At 39.4% G+C, this 20,558-nt stretch overlaps 1 protein-coding gene across 6 annotated transcripts in view; it reads left to right on the forward strand.

The window, feature by feature from the left end:
- Ccdc93 (coiled-coil domain containing 93) overlaps positions 1–20,558 on the forward strand; it is an 86,372-nt gene that overhangs the window by 15,163 nt on the left and 50,651 nt on the right. For 3 of the 6 annotated variants that reach the window (XM_048810430.1, XM_048810432.1, XM_048810431.1), the window contains exons 5-9: positions 1,490–1,588; positions 2,461–2,517; positions 13,377–13,477; positions 14,421–14,438; positions 19,652–19,688. In XM_048810430.1, coding sequence (XP_048666387.1) covers positions 1,490–1,588; positions 2,461–2,517; positions 13,377–13,477; positions 14,421–14,438; positions 19,652–19,688 — 312 coding nt within the window. Of the gene's footprint in view, positions 1–1,489; positions 1,589–2,460; positions 2,518–8,840; positions 8,974–13,376; positions 13,478–14,420; positions 14,439–19,651; positions 19,689–19,928; positions 19,978–20,558 lie in introns of those variants that run through there. The other 3 variants (XM_015501708.2, XM_015501709.2, XM_048810433.1) reach the window with 2 other exon arrangements.

Consider the following 20,558-nt stretch of genomic DNA (forward strand, 5'->3'; position numbering starts at 1 on the left):
GAGGAGTGGTATAGCTGGATCATATAGTAGTTTCATTCCTAGTGATCCTGGGCCATGGTACTGGGGTTAGAGTGTGGGTGAGGGGCTGTAGTAGTGTTGCGTGCAGTCTGTTCTGCCTCTACTTTATATTTCAGTCAGTGCCTGAGGTTATTGGATAGAGGTGGGGTGGGTAAAGTAGTGGAAATAAATGGAAGATACTAACAACAAAGAAATATTCCACATAAAGCTACCTGCAGACACCCCAGTCTTGGTCAGCCACTTCCTAAATATGTTCTTCACTTTATGTAAGCTGGCTGCCCTCTGACAGTATTTCTTCTCATTCCTGCAGGAGTACCTTGCTGTGGGTCATATGTCTACTTTCCTAGGCAGCTATACTTCACCAAGTATGCTGTGGTAAAACACAACTACTAATCAAAATCCGTTTTGGCAACGTAGTGGTCTTTCCAGATAGTAAGCTGTAGCCCTGACAAATGGCTTCCCCTTTTTTTTTATCCTTCAGTAATGAAGGGAATGCATGAAGAACATGGGGGAGAAATGAAGGCTCCTTCTGTACCTTACACCACTCTTAACCCTCAGTACCTGGCTCTTCTGCAGGATATGGGTGTGTCTGTGTGTGTGTGTTTTAATTAACTGGAGTTTTAAGTTGAAGAGTAGAAAGAACAACAGCTTCTAGGTAACAGCTAGGAAAACGCTCAGATGGGTAATAAAATCCACTTGTCCAGTCATCTGGTGCAAGAGCCTCTGAGTTGTGTGACTCCCAGCTTTGCAGCTACAGATCACTGAGAAACTTACGTAGTGTCTTTGTACCTCAGGTTCTGTAAAACCGAGCCAGTACCTTTTACCTTATAACATCATGAGGATCAAAAGAGAGGATGTTATATCAGCTGAACCATATACCTCCTTGGGCTCTATACTCAGTACACATTGTTTGCAAATTAGAATATTGTAGGGATATTCTTCCTCTATCAAGCAAGGGGATTTACTAGGTGTTTGCTATGGCACTCTCCCCTTTCCCTGGGCTGTGGTGTAAGCATAGGAAAGAGAGGTTTATGTTATGATCTGCCACTGGGAATAGTGGTTGGAGAAATACCTCTATTTGCCTTGTGCTTCAGATATTTACAAAGCACTTGGGTGCTATGATTTCATTTGCTTCTGTAGTAGCACTGTGTTGTCAAGAATATCAAGCAACTAATCTTCTTCCCTTTGCAAAGACAGTCTGAGGCCTGAGAATGTGGGAAATGGCTCTATGCTTCAATGTAGCCACTCAGCACTGTGACCACTGTGTAAAAGCACTGGTCCCCACTGTATCAGCAGCTTGGATGCCCAGCCAGTGCTTTTCCTACATGTTAGCATGTGTTGACAGTTTCTTAACACCTGGTCAGTTCAACCATGCTGATTTCAGTTCACAACATGTGCTATCTCTAAGTGGGCCTTTACTGCCATGGGATATCATCCCTATCAACTCATGTTTCCTCACTTCCTTCCCCAGTGGCTAGTGAAACGAGCTATAGAAACAAAAGAAGAAATGGGTGACTACATTCGCTCTTACTCCATATCACAGTTCCAGAAAACCTACAGTCTCCCTGAGGTTAGTATTGTGCTTTTTCTCTCTTCTCCACTGAGACTACGAGTGTACACTTATAGAGACCACCGAGGAGGGGGTGGAGCAAGCTCAAGCCCCCATTCCCAACTCCTTGCTTGGCATATCCACCCCTCCTCAAGCAGCAATGAAACAGGGCCTTGTGGTTCATTAGAACTGCCTCTCTAGATGGCCACTGAGTCTGAAGCCCTACAGTTTTATCATTTTCTTTGAATTTTAGTACTTGATCCATAACTTTTTTAAATTACAAGAGTAAGAGTGTATTTTTGTATAAAGCTTTTTGAGAGACCACTTACTTGTCTAGAGCATTTCTGTAGTAATAATTTATAGTAGTTGCAGTAACAATAATAATCATAGCACAGCATTTGATTTCTTTTAATTTTTTTTTTAGTTGTTGATGGACCTTTATTTCATTAATTTATATTCGGTGCTGAGAATCAAGCCCAGTTTTTCACACATGCTAGGCAAGTGCTTTACCACTGAGCCACAACCCCAGCCCACATTTGACTTCTTTAATCCTAATGATCGTCTCTGTTTTACAGATAGAGAAACTGAGGTTTTGAGGTTAGGCATCTTACCTGACACTTTGGCATTGATGAGATCTGAAATGAGAACAACACTTGTCTAAACCACTACACTCTGCGGCATTCCTTTTTCTTCCTGTTTGTCGGGATCTGTGTTAGGGCCATCTGCATAGATCCTCATGTTTTTCCTTAAAGAATATATCCCATCTTAGGATAATTGATATGGCTTCTGGTAAAATAGTAATGAGAAGCCAGTTTATAAGGCAGATTTTTAAGGAGTCCAGTTGTGTAATCTGAAGTAACCTCGGGTTTGTTTATGCCTGTTTTGTCTTGCAGGATGATGACTTCATAAAGAGAAAAGACAAGGCCATCAGGACAGTTGTTGAACTCTCCGTAAGTCCCTTGCCTATGTTCTGTCCTGGCACTGCGTCGCCTTCAAAGAGTCCTTTGTTTGAATCACAGATTGCCTACTGGGATCGCCCAGGAGCTGGCCTATGATGGCAGTGTGAAGGTAGCCCCACCTACATCATGTGCTCAGTGCCAAGATACTAGCACCTTCAGGTAGACTTGCCCCAACTAGTGCCCTGCATTCTCAGTTGCAGTTTTAAAGGAGAAATGTCCAAATGCGAAGCCTTTCCTCTTTTATCCCATGGCAGGGGTAAGTTTGGCATAACTTCAAGAGCAAATGATGAGCTGGAGATGGCAAATTAAAGTTCCTGCCCCATGCCCACCCCTGTGATGGCTTTGGAGAGGCAGAAAAGCTTCTGAGCTTTGTGCAGAAAGCTCTGGGACAGTTTTTGTCACCAAAATGCACTGGAAATCTGTACTCATACAACCATATTTCTAGCTAGGGGAAAGTGGAAAGCTGTTCCTTTTCAAAACACTGAGCCAGAGTCCTGGGAACATTGTTAGCACTGTCCATTCCCACAGCCTTCTTACCTAAACTGATGGGAATGAAGCCTCAGTGCCTGTATGTACAGTATCTTTCTCTAGAAATAATACAGTGTTATTTGCATCTTGTTTACTTCATCTAAATTGTGTCCTACCTAACGTTTTATTCAACCTTAGGATTCAGCCTTGCTTATATATGTAGTTTTTAAAAAATACGCTTGTATAGTCTATTGTATTTGTAGGCCTAGCTTAAATATCAGGTATACTTTTTTTTTTTTTTTTAACTAGGGATTGAACTCAGGGGTGCTTTACCATTGAGCCACATCCCCAACCCTTTTTACTTTTTATTTTGAGACAGTGTCTTGCTAAGTTGCTAGGGCTTCACCAAGTTGCTGAGGCTGGCTTCTAATTTGCAATCCTTCTGCCTCAGTCTCCCCAGTTGTTGGGATTACAGATGTTGCACCATTGTGCCTGGCTCAGGTGCACATTTTATGTGGTTGACTTGAGTTGCATTAAAGTATAAAGATTAAGGTGGTCTGATTTATGTGACTTTGTGAAATTTTCAGAAAAAGACTGCCATACTGGCTTATCTTAATAAAATTTGTGGTCTTACAATGTGATTACTCTGAAAAGAAAATAAATATTCATTTGCTGGCGAAAGATGTGAAGTGCTTAGGTAAAACAAAATTGTCCTTCTCATTTTATTTTATGTTTATAATTTGTATCTTTTTCTCAATTTTGGAATTGGAAGAAGTGGAAAACCTATAAGATGATGACATTGGGAAGCCAGATGCTGTTTTCATATTTGGAGGCAGTATTAAATAAGAAGCCAAGTGTGGTGGCATGTTCCTATAGTCCCAGCAACTCAGGAGGCTGAGGTGGAAGGACTTAGGACCGGGAATTCCAGGACACCTGGGCAACACACCACAGCTCAAAACATTAAAAAAAAAAAAAAGTAGATAAATAAATAAATATTAAAAAGGAAACATAGATATTAAGAAAAAATGATACAGTGTCAAGCATAATTTTCTTTCCTGGTTATGAAATCAGTGTACAATTTAGAACACTCTGGAAGTTCTTTTTAAGAAGATTGATAGATGCAGGGAGGGAAGAGATCAGCCTTAAACTTATAATACAGAAACAGCCACTTTAAATGCTTAGATGTATTTTTCCATGTTTTTAATTTGTACTTTTTAACTGAATTAGAATCATACTTTAAGATTGTAAATTTTTAGAAAGGAATATTGTAATCAGTTATCTAACCCAGAATGAAAAAGGCCAGTTCTAGCTATAGATTTTCATTGTAATGGAGACCTTCCTCCCCTATTTCTGTTTAGTAATGCCACTACATAGAATTTAAGGAGATAATGATAATGATAAATAATTAGTGCCCAAATAATAATAATTCTGAATGTCTGTAACTCATCTAATTCTCACAATAACCCTATAAAATTGTAGGGTTTTTTTTGTTGTTGCTGTTGTTTTGTTTTTGTTTGTAAATAATGAAACTGAAGCACAAAGAGGTTGTGTAAGTTGCCTAAGGTCACATGGTTGACCATGGAGCCAGGACCAAAACCCAGTCTCAAAACCATTCTGCTATGAGTTTCTAGATAAAATGCTATTGCAGCTGATTAGAAAACAGTATTAGAATAAAAGAAGATAGAAAACTGTTAAGAGTTTCTTGGAGTATAATTTGTATTGCTTAGTTTATTTCCTTTCTTATGTGTAAACTTAATCCTCAGTTGACTGGTAGTACATTTTTAGCACAAATGGTAAAGAGGTTTTATGGATTGGTCAGAGGTTGCATTCCCCTCTCCCCCATCTACTGAAAATACTTCTTACTTCAGAAGTTCTCTTCTTAGATTTCTTTCTTTTTTTCTTCTTCTTTTTTTTTGGTACTAGAGATGGAACCCAGGGGTACTTTACCAATAAGCCACATCCCCAGTCCTTTTTTTATTTTGAGACAGGGTTTCACTAAGTTACTAAGTTGCATAGGACCTTGCTAAGTTGCCCAGGCTGGCCCCAAACTTGAGATCCTCCTGCCTTGGTATCCTGAGTCTGTGGAACTACAGGCATTTGCCACTGTGCAGTTTCACATTTCTGCAACCACTTCCTTGGCTGGCTTGAAATTAGAGTTCCAGGACTTTGCAGGATACTCCAGGGCTGTTGTGCACATCCTGGCCAGGATAAAGCACTGAATAGCTTTCAGTTTGTTATCATTATCCCCAAGAAAATCTCTTCCTCTGTTTAAGAAAGGAAACATGCCCTAGGTGACAGATGTGGCTCTTTGCAAGTTCTGGTTCTGAAGGGTGTTTACTTCTCCCAGCTGTTTCCCAGTTCTACCTTTCAGATACCTTATCAGTGGGTAAGGTGATGAATTACTGATGAATCTGGAATCCCAGGCTTAAATTGTGAGAAATTAAGGATTAAAATTGGGCCAGCTACACAAATACCTAGTTTCCACACCCAGCCTTTTAAAAAGCAGTGTCTATCTGCAATGTATTTATTGAGTGTCTAATATGTCTGGCATCTAATTAGGCCCTTACCATTCATCAGCATGCACAGAATTTTATTATTATGAATTCCATTTTATAAATCAGGAAATTGAAAGTTAGAAAGGCGAACAAATTCCCTGAGTAGCTTCAGAGTTAGGAACAGGCAGTCAGATTTGGATTTTATATCTGACTCCTGCACAACAGGTTGCTGGTGTTTCTCTCTTTTCCAACACATTCCTGGCACTAATTTTGCAGTAAGGTTGCTGACTTATTTCTGGGTCCCAGAGACTTAGGCATATCCAGAGTGGCTAACATTCCTTCTACCTCTTCAGTTCTTGGGGACTTTTTCTATTACTTTTCCCATTTGCAGATGGGAGAATGGATGCTAAATTGTCCTAATTTTGTTTTTGTTTTGGGGGGTACCAGGGATTGAACTCAGGGACACTCAACCACTGAGCCACATCGCCAGCCCTTTTTTGTATTTTATTCAGAGACAGAGTCTCACTGAGTTGCTTAGAGCCTCGCTGTTGCTGAGGCTGGCTTTGAACTCATGATTCTCCTGCCTCGGCCTCCCAAGCCACTGGGATTACAGGTGTGCACCCCTGCAACCAGCTTTTTTTTCGTTTATCAACATGATGCCATTGTGCCTCTACCAGCAGGCTTTTTACTTAATCTGGCTTCAACATAACTCCTTTTGAAAAATAAGTATTAAATGTTTAATATTGAGAATGTAGCTTATTCTTGCCTTTAGTTGTCCTTGGAAAATTTTTCTAATCTTTTATTTTTGTCCTTAATTATGTAACCCATTCAATTTTTTTGACACATTAGTTTTTGTTTTAAAAGGTTGCTTTTCTTTAATACTAATGCTGTAATAATAATGAAATATGAGGAAATAAAGAAAAATACAAAGGTGAAATTATCCATGGTATTGTGATGTCATTGTCAGGGATAACCACTGATATTCTAAGTAGGAACTAGAATTAAGGATATCACTGTAGAGAATTAGAGATTATGAAAATATGACATTTCACTTTGTGTTCTGCTTTGTTGCTTGCTGATTTTGCACAATAATATGTTGAGGATTTCTTTCCATGCCAATATACATACCTCTGTAGCATTGTTATTGGGGGCAGATTATTCATTGTGTAGAACAAATTTATCTAGTTTTGCTTCTATCTTTTATTTACCCCTCTTGAGGTACTCTTTTTGCCTTGGCTTCATTTTGCATTATCATGGGGAATATCTCCGATACTCCTTTTTTTTTTTTTTCCCCTATTTCCTGTTTACAAAATAGCTAGCTGCTTTATAGAATTCCTGTCCTCCTGGAGATGGTATTTTCAGAGGACCGAAGAAATGGAAACTCTGGCTTCCCCAGAATAGGCCTCTGCTTACCATCTTCTACTTTTTCATCATGATCATAATTATCATATTTATGTGTCTCAGTGTGCTGTTACACAGCTCACTTCCTCCTGTCCTGAAAGTATCTTGTCTTGCAGTGAGTGAGGTCTTTTACTTGCTCTTAAAGTAAAGCACGCCCTAAGATTTTTACCCAAATGTGTATTTTGGTAATGTTTAAAAATTTGTGTGAGAATAGAAGGGATGGGGGGAAAAAGACTTTATAGAGCTTTCATTTTTTTGAACTTATTGGATCACCTGAAAGACCATTTAAAAAGTCATTTTCAATTCCTACTTCAGTGTTTTTTTCCAGAGGGAATGCTATAAAGAACACCTTTTCATCCAGCATGTAAAATGTGAATGTAACGCAAGTAAACTGATATAGTCATTTTTATTATTGATAATAATAATGATGATAATAATAATACATCCATATATAGGTGAGAATATATGTCTTAGCCCTTACCATGTTTCAGGTACTATTCAAAGTATTGATTAGTTAATCCTCACAACCCTACTTATACCTGTCTTGCAGATGGAAGACCACAGATGTTAAATAACGTGCCCCAAATTGGGGAGTTAGTAATAGGTAAGGACTAAAGCACTAGTATTACTCTCTGTGTTCATTCAGTAATGTTAATTGAGCGCTACTGAATGCTAGAACACATTCTAGCGCTTCAAAGAGAAAAATCTGACCACTAGGTGGCAGTAGCATATTCCAGCTTTATTTGCACAATTCTGTAGGTTTGCTTGTAGGGCAGGGGAGTCCCTCAGTCCAAGGTACCATCCAGGGGCTTTTGGCACAGGAGCCAGTGATCCAGAAAGGGAATAAGATAAGGGAACTCCTATGGGGAATCCTCAAGAAGGCTCAAGTGGCCCGTGATGATGCTCAGCAGAATTCAGAGTGTCTCTGGGTCAGGGATCTCTGAAGGGCAGCAGCAGCATGGGATTTTTATAGCCCTGGGCCTTTTATCTATGTTTAGCAAATGCTAGCAATTTCGGGGGGTATAGTTCTGAAGGATATACAAAGTAGGTAGGCTTTAAGTAGCTAAAATTCTGCTTATTTGTGATATTTTAAAAACAATTTGTCATGTAAGAATTTGAGTTTGTTGCTGGCCAGCTTTTGAATTAAGGGATTTCAGTTCACAGTAAAGAAATAAAAAGCCAGATCTGGTAGCACATGCCTGTAATCCCAGCAATTTGAGAGACTGAGACAGGAAGATTGCAAGTTGAGGCCAGGCTAGGCAACTTGGTGAGAAGCCGTCTGAAAATTATAAGAACTGGGGATGTTGTTCAGTAAGTGATCACTCCTGGATTCAATCCCCAGTATGGAAAAAAATAAAAGAAAAAAAATGGATAGAAGCTCGGGGACAAAATAGTAGCCATTTTTAATTTTCTTATAAAGCACACCTTATTCTTACCTGCCTAGTTACACTATTGTTATAGACTCAAGGAGCCTTGAGGTGGGATTTATACTGGATCCTAAAGAGTAGAAGATGCATTCCTGTGTCCGCTTTGCTTATGTAAAAGGGAACAAATAGATAGGAATAAGGTTGGGGACACAAAAATTGCCATCTATCCATCTCTCCTTTCCTTTACTCCATACCTGAGGCTTGTTTTGTTTGTTATTTTATTAATGTGCAGCAGGAAACATTTCATTTGTCCCAGTTACAGCTTTTTCCTTATAGAATCTTTAAGACTTTGCACCTGGTGGTGAAAGCAGGTGGGGAGGTAGGGTTTATTCACAGGCTCTGGGGCTGAGGAATGTCTGCTGGAGTTGAGCTTGGGCTGTGAGAATGAGTGGTTAGGTCCATGGAGGTGACTCAGGGAAATTCCATTTCCTGCTGAGTCGGGTATGGTCTGATCCACTGGAGCTTTTGAATGTAGAATGCCAGATTGGTAGTGGCTGCTTCACGGCCTGCTCTGTTATTTCAGTAAAGAAGTTGTCTGCCATAATTGCGAGGGCAGCGATGAGGGATTTGCTGCAGGCGCTGCTGTGGTGCTGTGCTGTTCTACTTCTCTGCCCTGCCATTCCGAGCAGTGGGCTCAGAGGCATCACTAATGACAGGTGAGACTGACTCATAACCAGATCTGCAAGTAGATCTGACTCTCAGTGCAAAAGTTAGAGAACTCTTTACAAAAGGGTCACCTTAATTTTTTACCCCTGTTTGTGTGTCCTTTATCTGCCAAGGCAAAATATCAGAACCCATGAAGGATGATCAGAGTTGGATTATAAAACATTTCATAGAATGTGTCTAGTCCCAATTCTAGTTTTATCCTGTTTCTATCACTTATTGCCTTGGTAACCATGGAGAAGTTATTTAACCTCTCTGCCTAAATTTTATCATCTGTAGACAGAACACAAGGATAACTACCCCATAGGTGTGAGGATCAAGTGGGCAGGACATTTATAGCAGTCTGCCCATGTGGCACTGGCCTACCATTAATAAATGATTGCCATTAACAATTAATAGCAAAACAAAAATAAGTTGATTCTATATAGTTTTGTTAAAAAAAGAATAATCATGTGTAAAGTATAGTATTTAAAAAATTAATCTCAGACTTTAAATTGACAGAATTATGTTAACAAGTTAGTATCTTTATAGGATTAAGAAATCATAACAAATGAGAGTCTGAGACTATCCTTCAAGAACTTTAGGTCTACCTTCATTTTATAGATAAGAGAATGGGTCTTTTGAGGGGAGCTGCTTTCCCCAACATCATAGGGCTGGTTACTGACGGAGATGGGATTCAACATCAGCATTCCTGAATCCTGTTGCTTTAAAGGGTAATTTAGCAGTAGTTCTTTATAGTTGGCCTGGAAACCTGAAAGTTAGGTTTTCAAAGTAAACCCTTGTATGATCCACATAGCAGCTTCAGATTGTATAATGAGTCTTGTGAGAGGGCCAGCTGCAATGGCTGGTGGGTAGCTTGAACCTCTACCAAGGGCAAGTTAGCGCAGCAAAAAAAAAAAAAAACCTTTGCACTCACGCCTATAATCCCAGTGGCACAGGAGGCTGAGGCAGAAGGATCAAGGCCAGCCTCAGCAACAGTGAGCCCTGTCTCAAATTTAAAACAGGGCTTAGGGATGTAGCTCAGTGGTTAAGTGCCCCTGGGTTCAATCCCTTGTACCAAAAAAAAAAGAAATTAGAAGCCAGTGTACCTAAGGCCTAATAATATCCTAGGCTGAACACTATCGTACATATCTTGGACAAATCATTTCCTCTCTGCTTCCTTAATACTAAAGTGAAAATAATAGTTTGTGTTCTGCCTCTCTCTCATGGTGTGGCTATAAAATACAAAATATGTATATGATGGTATATGTTTTAAAGTGTGAAGTCCATTCAGAAGCCAACATAGTCATTATTTGGCAGACTAAAAGGTCCTTTTAGCTGTTGGTTTCAGTATGCTATTGTTTTGGAGTCAGTTCTTTTTTGGAAGAATCCTATTTCCTGCCTTGGGTCATTGACTTTTTCAATGGTAACTAAGGAAGATAGCAGTTAAGCTCAATTATATAGCACTGGTATAATAGTAGAGCTCAGGGGAAATTAAATTATACACAGTAACTATGTCAAGAGGGTTCATTATATTTTTCATTTCACTATGTCTCTTTTATGTTATTTATAGCTTCCTATTCATGTAGACACCAGGCACACACTAGGGAATATTTGTGGCAGCAGTTTATGAGAACAGCCCTCCAGCATCATACCAGGCTCTGATTCTTTCCCTTTTCCATCAAATTGTTGAGATTATATAGTGTGTGTCATAGATTGCTTAAAATTTTTCATAATGGAAAGTAAAACAATGGTAGAGTTAACCAGATTATCAAGGGGGACAAATTCTAAATGGAATAAAAATGTCATTTTATGAAGAAACCTGATAGTAATGCTTGTGAGTTTTTCATGGATAAGCAACTAGATATCTTGCTGGCACAATAGCTGCTAGCTCACACCCAGTGCCCTGAGCTGATTTTAATGAGGTATTATTTGACTTACAGCTTAGCAGTCAAGAAGGACATCCATTTGGGGGTGAAGACCTACATTTATTGTCAACTATTATATGCCATGAACTTTGTTTAAGATAGATACATATGTACATGTACACACATATATATACTTGTACACATATGTACTTGTATGTGTATAAAACTTCAGAATGTATACCACACAAAACATGTCTATATTTACTTCTGTATTTATAACTAAGGCATACTCTAGACAGCTGTGGTGGCATGCACCTATATTCCCATCTACCTGGGAGGCTGAGGCAAAGGGATTGCCAAGTCCTGGAGTTTGGGCCAACCTGGGCAACATAATGAGCCTCTGTTGCAAAAATAAACAAAAATACACAATCTAATAAAGTCAATGAAAGGGTATAATAATTTTAATGTTCCTATAAAATTTTTTGAGGATAAACCTCAAAATATTTGTTTAAAGATAAGTATCTCTGAAGGTTTGTGAGTACTCTCCTTTTCTGGTATTAGAGTCTAAAAGAATTGAAATGTCCTTTGCCATTTCAAATTTTTCATAGGACTTTGGGTTAACATATATGCCTGTGATACATGAACTGATTTCCTATTCACTTGAAGGCTTGTCTTCAAGAATAAAAGACTTCAACAGAGACAAACCTTGCTTCTCAATGCAAGACTCCATATTATAAAGGTGTCAGTTCTTCTCGATGTAATCTAAGTTTGGTGTGATTCTAATTAAAAACCAACAGTGTTTTTCATAATGTGTTGACAATCTGATACTGGAATTCTCTTGGAAGAGAATGTTAAGAATAGCCAGGAAATTTGAAAAATGAATAGTGGAGATAAAATAGAGAATCATAAAGCAAAAAGAATTAAAGAAATTCACTGTGTATGTAGGTGCCATTTCAAATCATAATATTAAATTAATAATGTTGGGATTTTTAATTTTTATTCAGAAAAAAGTCATTAGATTTATAACTTTCTATATATCAAAATGTTTTTGAATAGATTCAAAGGTTAAATGTAAATGTAAACTACAAATTTAAAAAGTAATATATAAGGTTTTGTTATTGTTTTTCTTTTCCTTTTAAAAGTCCCTAGAATAAGAAGATATAAAATCTGAGAACTATGAAGGAAATGATAACTAAAACTAACTATTAAAAATCTAAAATGTCATAGGACCAAGAACCACCAAATTGAAAGTTGATACTACTCAATATTTAAATGAAAATATATGCTACCTAAAGAAAAGTCAAAGGATTAATACTCAGATTATATAGTGTGCTTACGTATCAGTAAGAAAATGACAAGTTAATCAGTAGGGAAACAAGGATTTGAACAGGATAAAAGGCAGATTAAATTCCCAGCCTCACTAATGATTTGAGTAAGGCAAGTGAACACAATAAAATATATTTTACCCATAGGACGAGTGAAAATTGAAAGCTTAAATATTTGCTGTTGCCAAAAGTATATCATTTATGTATTGGTGGGCATATAAATCAGTACAGTCTTCTCCCATCCCTTTTTTTGGCTCAGTTTGATAGTGTAAACACTGTTCAAATCTGTGAGTTCATTTCTAAATTTCTATCCTACCGATATACTTCCACATCTGTGTAAGCATTATTTATAAGAACTTGGAAATTATCTGCCTGTACCTAAGTAAAAGGTTAAATAAACTAGGGGGCGTCTCTATTAAGGAATAGTACATGTAGTTTAAAATAATGAAATAGATTTATACATTGAGTTTATTTTCATGGCACTATCTCTGTTAAGCAAAACAATAAAAATGTTAAAACAATGTCTTATATTCTAAAGGTGCAGAAGAATGTGTACCTATCAAACTTATAGTAGTACCTCTGGAGAGAGGCTGGATACTGTAGGGAAAAGAGAAGGTGATGAAGGACTTTTTAGAAGTTTCATCCTTCATACTGTTTGAAACTTGTTTCAGGAATAGATCCATGTTATAAACTTATGCAACTCAAATAAATACAAAATGAAACAATGCTGGACTATTTTCTGAAGTTTTTGTCATATTAAATATGTCCTTTTTTTTTTTACTCATGCTGCAGGGAAAAGACCATGGCTGTTTTTATGTCTGTAAATAATATAGAAGAGTACGCTGTGAACACTAACAGTGGTAACTCAAAACGTTAAAAGCAAAGGATCCTCTTCTGTTAATGAGCCTTTGTACCTCATGGTAGTCTTTTCTATTTCTCAGCAATGAGGCATTCAGCATAAATAAGTCATCTCACGTAGACAGAGGTCCATCCATGGCCTCTCACCCCAGCTCACAGGAGCCTTGCCTCTCTGTCTTCAGTAGAGCAGATTCCCTGAGGATAGCAGATTCCCTGAGGACAGCTGTCCTGAGTGCCCTGCAGCAGAACCGGGACACTTCTGCCATGATGGGGAAAGACAGTTCCTCCTGACTGACTGGAGGCATCTAGCAGCCAGGAAATCCTTCTCACCCCCCTCCCCATTGCTTTTCCGTCTCATTCACTTAGGATGTTTACAAGCCACGTCGGAAATACAAACGCCAACAGGGAGCAGAGGAGCTGCTTGATGAAGAGTCTCGAATCCATGCTACACTTTTGGAATATGGCAGGTAATGAACAGAACCCAGTCTAGATGTCTGTTTTGTAAAGCTGTTTAAGATAAAAGCTAATTTAAATTCTTCATTTGGATTAACTGGATTGCCTTCTACCATACTGAATTTGCTGTTTTCAACCATGAGATCTCCAACATCAGGATCTTTTCTTTCTAGTGTTAAATTATCTAAGTTTCTAGTGGTAACCTTTTGGTTCTCTGTGGAAATGTGTGTGTGAGACTGTGTACTGGGCTCTGCCTTCTTTGGAGAGTTGTTGAGTTTGCAGAGTCTGGTGCTAGTATGCCCTGCGTGCCCTTCCACGTATTAAAGTCTTAACATCAAACAGAAGAAATAGAAGCACTTTCAATAGTTGTATACTGTTTGCATAAAAATAAATAAATTTGTTTTCCTGTGAAGATTGTTCTGACTAGGAAAATGAAAACTTCAGAAGTGGTTTTGTTTCTTCCTAAAAATAGTTCTAGTTTTTAAAAATCGTTCTTAAAATAGAAGGGAGGCCAATAGAGGAGAAAGGATTGAGAGGGAGGGTGGTGGGAAGGACAAGGAGAAGAACTGAGAAATGAAATCTACCAAGTTATGCTATGTCCATGTATACCACAATGCATCCTGCTTAGATAAATAAAATTATAATGTACTAATTAAAATAATAACATCAGCAAGATCAGTTGAGTAGAGCAAGTGAATGGGGAGGGGGAGGGGAGGGAAAGGGAAGGTACTGGGGAAGAAAATTGAGCAAATTGTTATGTACATATACTAATAATGTGGCATGATGAATCCATTATTATGTATAATCATGCACCAATAAAAATTAAATTTAAAATACTGTTTTATATGCTCAGTTCTTACTAAAAAAAAAAAAAAATGTGGACGTGCTTCTCTCCATTGAATGTTTTGGTTGACACTGGGTCTTAACTTTCATTTATGTCCTGTGTTCTCTACTTAGGGTAACTGATCCATTGATGTGAGTATGTCTCCTTCCGTTCCCTTCCTTGTGCTGGGAGAGGTCGTTGTTTGCTGCTCTGCCTCACAACCCAGCCCTCGTTGGGTGGCTGGAACTAACTGCACTGTCACTAGCAACTCTGAGCAGACATCCAATGGCCTCCTCCTCTATGGCAGAATAAGTAGGAAGGAAATTGGTTTTAATTATTCAAGCTTTCCAAAGAAAGGCAATCCCCCACGCCATGCCCTGCTTTTTGTAGTATAAGGCCAAATCTTTCCCTCTGAAGGATAAAAACTGGTCTGTTTCAAAAAAAGGCGGATTTAGTTTTGGCCTTAAGCCAGGTGTGATGGCTGCCCTCACCTCACCAGTTGGTGCTGTGAATTAAGTGCCTATTTTGAGTCAGGCACCACCTATATCACATACATAACTTAGGAGTCCCAGTACAAGAGAAAATTGCAAGGCTCCTTCTTAAGAACTATTAATGATGATCAATTATTAATAATTTTAACATAGCAACAATAAACATATTTAGGACCCTTCTAAGCATAGGGTTCCATGTAAATGGATGGGTTGCATGCTGACGAAGACTACCCTGGGCCCCATGGTGGAATCTCAGTGGCCAAGGCCCAGCCCTAGAGTGGGCAGGGACTTCATTGCTCAGGGAGAGCCCAAACTGGAGATTCTCTATCTGTGGGTGTCACATACCCCAGAGCCAAGGAAGACCTGGAAGAATGTATTAAGCTTTGTTAGTTTATATTATTTATGCCTTCATTTTTTTCTACTTTTATGGAAAGTGAGATTTTTCTGGGAATGAAACGATATCAGAGTAAATTGCACACTTAGACCATGTTGATGGTATTTTTGTATCTTGCTCTGAAATTCTGAATTTCAAATGGGACCTTTTTGATACAATGTAACTGTTGTCATTGTTACCATGTGAATTCAGAAGGTTTCACCCTTCCTGCACTGGATGGTGCAGTCTGAGCTCAGAATGTGGCTTGGCTCCCTGTAGGGAAGGGGACAAGGCACAAAGGTTCTTTATGACTTCCAAGTTCTGAGTGTGAAAAAGAGCAAAGTGTCTTCATCCTAGTCTTTGTTCCTGTTGGCAGAGTTGTGCTGACTTAAGTTCATTTCTGAGCCTAGGGTAGATGTTTGGTGAAGGGTTCAGGGGCTTGGTTTTTAGTATTGTTTTAGGAGATTGGTTATTTTATTGTTTTTGGCTTTTCTGGCAAGGAGAGGATGAGTTTGTGGTAAGCAGGGTAGTGAATACTTCAGACATTCTGAGAGTTTTTTTAGCCCATTTGCTGCTTTGACAGCATTCAAAAAAAGCTAAAAAAAAAATAAAATAAATAACTTTCCCAAAGTCACAGAACTATTAAGAGGCTGAACCTGGGACTCAAACTCAGGTGTCTTCAATTCTAAAAGCATATCATTTTCATAGTGTATAAGGATTGTTTGCAGCTCCAGGAAAAGAGTACTGTTAAGCTCATGGTTTTAGAAAGATAGGCCTTCTTTGTTGTTTGGTCTGAGACTGAACAAGAAGACAGTGGTTCTGAAAACCGGCAGACATTGGATGAAACTTCAGTGGGCCCTCCCTGGGAAGGCTCTCCTCTGCTTCCTGGCCATCAGACTCCAGGGCTTCTGTTCTATCCTCTCTACTGCTCGGAGCTCTTGCTCATGAAATGAGGATCATACAGCAATACATATGTCAAGAATTCTGAGCAGGTTCTTCTTTGTAAAAATCAGTCAGTGTTAGCTGCTAGCCACAGCCATCGTTTTCCTTTTCACTGTCAGCGGCAGCAGCAGCTAGTTTTCAGTTCTCAAATGCCCTTAAATATGACCTTCAGGTTCAAAAGAGGTTCTGTCCTGAGCTCCAGGTCCCCTTGTCCTGTACTTTCCTTACCCCAACAGGATCCCTGTGTAGGGTGAAGTGTCACCCCTCTGTGTTTCCCCACTCAAGCTGGCTGGCTGTGCTGGCAGCTCCAGCCCCCTCTGCCCTCACTCCTGAACTCTGCATGTCCATGGCATGGTACCAGACTTGAGGAAGCCAATTCCCTCGTCTGTGGCCAGTGTTTCTGTTTTGCGCCTCATCTCATGTCTTGACAAGGGGAAACATATTTTGATTCCTAGAACCAAAAAATCTGAAAACAGTGTCACAGGTCACTGATCCTAGCCTCAGGCTCGTAGGGCTCTTGGCTCTAAAGTCAGTATTTAGCTTCTTCCCTCTTTCCTGACTCATTTGTTCAAGTGAAGCTGGACTTTGAGCCTGGTCAACCATGTTAAATGCCTTAAGGACTGTCTATATGTGTTTGGGCATGTTTCTCTAAATGTTATGGTGTTAGAATAACAAAACTTATGGTTTCAGTTTTAGACTCAAATTGCAACCCTATAATATTTCAGTTTTATTATTGGTCCAATCAACTTTGCAGGGCTAACACCTAGCCATGTTGTTTTATGTGCTGAATATTTGACATTCAAGTGAATTTTGTAGCACAACTATTACAATTCTGGATTCTATTGTATCAGAGTCTTAATTTTGAGTTGCCTTAAAGTTATTCTTTACTTAAGAAATGAAATATGAAGCTTGTCTCCCAAAATGTGTCTGTTCTCTATTGTGACAGAGCCTATGACATGCTCCTAGAAGGTATTAAGTAAGTTACTATTGAATAAATAAAGAACAGTTCATAACCCTTAGTATATATGGCTTATTTTATGCCCCTGTTTTGTATCAAATAATTAGATGTTTATCTTAATTTGACCTTGGGCAGTTATTCTGAAAGATTAGTTTGTTTTCTGAAAATGTAATGTCCAGTATAATAGTCACTAGCCATATGTTAGTAATAAAATGTGACTAGTGTAGTAAAATGTTCAAATCTGTAGAGACAGAGGAGTGGATTAGTGGTAGCAAGGGCCTGAGGAGAGGTGGGAATTGGGACTAACTGCTAATAGGTACAGGGTTTCTTTTTGGAATGAAGGAATTGTTTTGGATTTAGATGGTGGTGATGGTTGCACAATAGCGCGCACACACACACACACACCCAAAAAAACCAAAAACCCACTAAGTATATACTTTAAAATGGCAGATTTTCTATTTTATGATTGATTATTCTTCAGTTTTTTCAATGTAAACAATATAGTGAATGAAATAAATTCCCTGTCCTCCAGGAACTCAGCAGGCAGGCCTGGAGGATTATACATAATAAATAATTATTGTACATAGCATGATGAGTGAATTCTGGGTCTAAATTCAGGATCATGCAGCTGGGAGTCTAACCTAGTTTATGTGGTCAGAGGAACTTTCCTGCAGCCAATGTTGAAGGAGGAGTCGATGCAATTTAGTTTATTTTTTTCTTTGGGAAATCCCTAAAGTCCCTGAGCCTTGGATAAGGGCTGTCTGCCTTTGAGCATGTCTTCTGTCCTGAGGTTCTCCACAAACTATAGCCCTGGAAAACATGAAATGTTCTAGATGCCAGGACCCTTTTAGGAGTGGGGAACCTTGGTAAGACCCAGTGTTCTCAATTGTCCCCAATTGAGAACAGTGTGCTGACGCTAGTTTCAGCAGAAGTGCTTCATTAATCACAGGGAGTGATGGAGACTCAGCCAAGATCAGTTCCCAAGCCTCACATTAGAGCTGGGCCAAGGATGCTCCCTCTACCTCCATGATTAGGAAGCTAACTAGCAGTCTGGGGAACTAGGAGGCTGGTGCTCCAGCTGCTTCTGCCAGACTCAAGAAACTCTGCAAAACCAGGAAGCCATTTTGACAGATGCTAGCCCCAGAACCAGGTTGCTTCTAATGTGATCCATGCCAGCACAGTGGGTTCTTTTCGTCTTCCTTCTCTCCTCATTTAACTGTTCCACATTCTTCTGCTTGGTGTGACCTGCATAGCACGTAGAACCCTAGGTATCAGGGAGTATTGAAAATAGTGTTTTGTTTTCCAGCCTTTCCTATACAGGAAGATGCAATTGATATTGATGAGCCAATTTAAAAAGTTTGCCACAGAGCCCTTTACAGAATTTATGTGGAGATCCAAAGTTTAACCTTAGGTGTTATCTGCTCTACTTTCGGCCTATAGATGTATACCTAATGGATAGAAGTGACTCTTTGGCCTTTGGTTGTAAGGACAATCTATTATAAGGCTAGATGATATTTATGGCATGATGGGCACTTTGGAGAGGAAGTGGCTTTAGAGCTGAAGGGCAAGGGTAGATAGGGAAATGGGAGAGAGGAGAACATCTCAGTGTGTGTAGAACCCTCTGTTCAGGCAGTAGATGAAGCATGAACATGTCAGACATGCTTCTAGACATGAGGCTAAGCAGTTGTTAGGCGGGGTCGTGGAGGAAGAGGTGCAATGAGGCTGCTAAGGAGGTCCCATTTCCTCCAGAGGGAAGAGGCCTTCCCTTAACAAATGTGGATCAGACCCAGGCAAGGTTGGATAAGGAATGGACCAGAAAAGTGGGAGGTGGTGAGCCTGCAGTCCCCAAACCAGTAGAGGCAGCACACTGACCCAACAGGTGATACATGGCATGAGCAGGGGCAGAGAAAAGGCCTTACTTTGTTTTTCTTAAACAATTGCATGTAATAATTCCCTTACAAATTATTTGAAATATGTGAGGTGGAGTGTTTTGCATTATGCTTTTTGTTTAAGGTAGAATAGCTCTTGCATTGTTGCTTTTATTTTTTAGAGCACAGATTAATTTGAACCAAAAATATGAACTAATTTATACTGAAGTGTGTTTGTCTCTTGTCTCTTTTTAAATTTAAGTTTGCATGGTATGAATACACATTATTGACATCATGCTTAGGTTATGTTTGAGAATAAAAAATGTTCTGGACTCAGTTATTAAAGCAATTAGAGAGCATATTTGACTTGGACAAACATTCACATTTGTAGGCCTAACAGATATTTTTAAGGCTTTTAACTTACACTGTGACTCCTGAAATGCAGTTCCTGATTCAAAGTGTAATGACTGCACTTAAGGAAATATTGTACTCTCTTCCATCAGAGAGTTCCCATTTATACTATTTGTGTAGTAAATGAAGGGCTGGTCCTTAATTAAAGAAGTTGTGGAATATGTTTCTGGATAAGGCACTTCAAGTATTTTCTCCAGTCACCACTTGGCCTAAACACTCTTTGGTGCTTTCAATATAAAAATCCAACCAAGATGCATTTGTTGGAATTTATTGTGATTTTTTAAAATAGTAATTGAGACTCCCTCTTTTTTGTGGCCTGCAGGAGATATGGATTTAGCCGCCAGAGCAAAACAGAGAAGGTAAGAAAAGATAATGGGAGAGAATACTTGAGAGACGGAAGCAAACCCCCACCCCTTGGCCTCTCTGTGACATTCTGACACTTTATAGCCTGGGTAGCAGCTCCCTGGGAGGCCCAGGAAGAGTGGGGGATGGCAGGGCTGCATCTGACCAGGCACTGGTCCCTGGGCAAGCTGGGGCATCAAGGATGTGCCAGCTGCCTTTGGCCTCTCCATTTCTGTCCTGGCATTTCTATTCTGTAGGCTCTGCAGACCTGGGAGCCGAGTTAGCAGTCTCACCTTGGATCTGCAGGTGAAGGGTGATCAAAATCATGGCCCCAGGGTCTATCAAGTGGGCTCTAAATGTGTGAAGATGAAATCCTCTTCCAGGGCACCCAGAGCAGTCTTCATCTGAGGGCCTCTAGACAGGTCTGAACAGGGCATAGTGGTGCGATGGCGTACAACTGTAAATTACAGGCCTGCCTTCCACCAAGGCAGCCAAGTATGAAAGAGCCAGTAAGTCAGCATGGGGTCTTAAACTTCACAAAGGAGTCAAATTAATTTTTTTGTGTGTGTGTTTAATGATCCTTAATTGTCAGCAGCAGGACAGGCACATAAATCTCATAGTTACAAACCCTTACTGTGTTCCAGGCCCTCTGTTTAGGGCTATGCATATGTTTTTTAATCTATTCTCCTGAACAGCTCTATGAGGAGGGTACTTATTTCTGTTTCTTAGGTTTGAAAGTTGATGCTCAGTGAGGCTCTGTGATTTGTTCACGGTCACACAGCCCTAAAGTGCCATGATAAGAATCTGAAACCAGATCTGTAGGTTGATACCTATAGACATCAAAGCCTGTACTTGTAACTACTGCCTTGTGAATAATAAAGTACCCA

Source organism: Marmota marmota, unplaced genomic scaffold, assembly GCF_001458135.2.
Source record: "Marmota marmota marmota unplaced genomic scaffold, marMar, whole genome shotgun sequence".
NCBI lineage: Eukaryota > Metazoa > Chordata > Mammalia > Rodentia > Sciuridae > Marmota > Marmota marmota.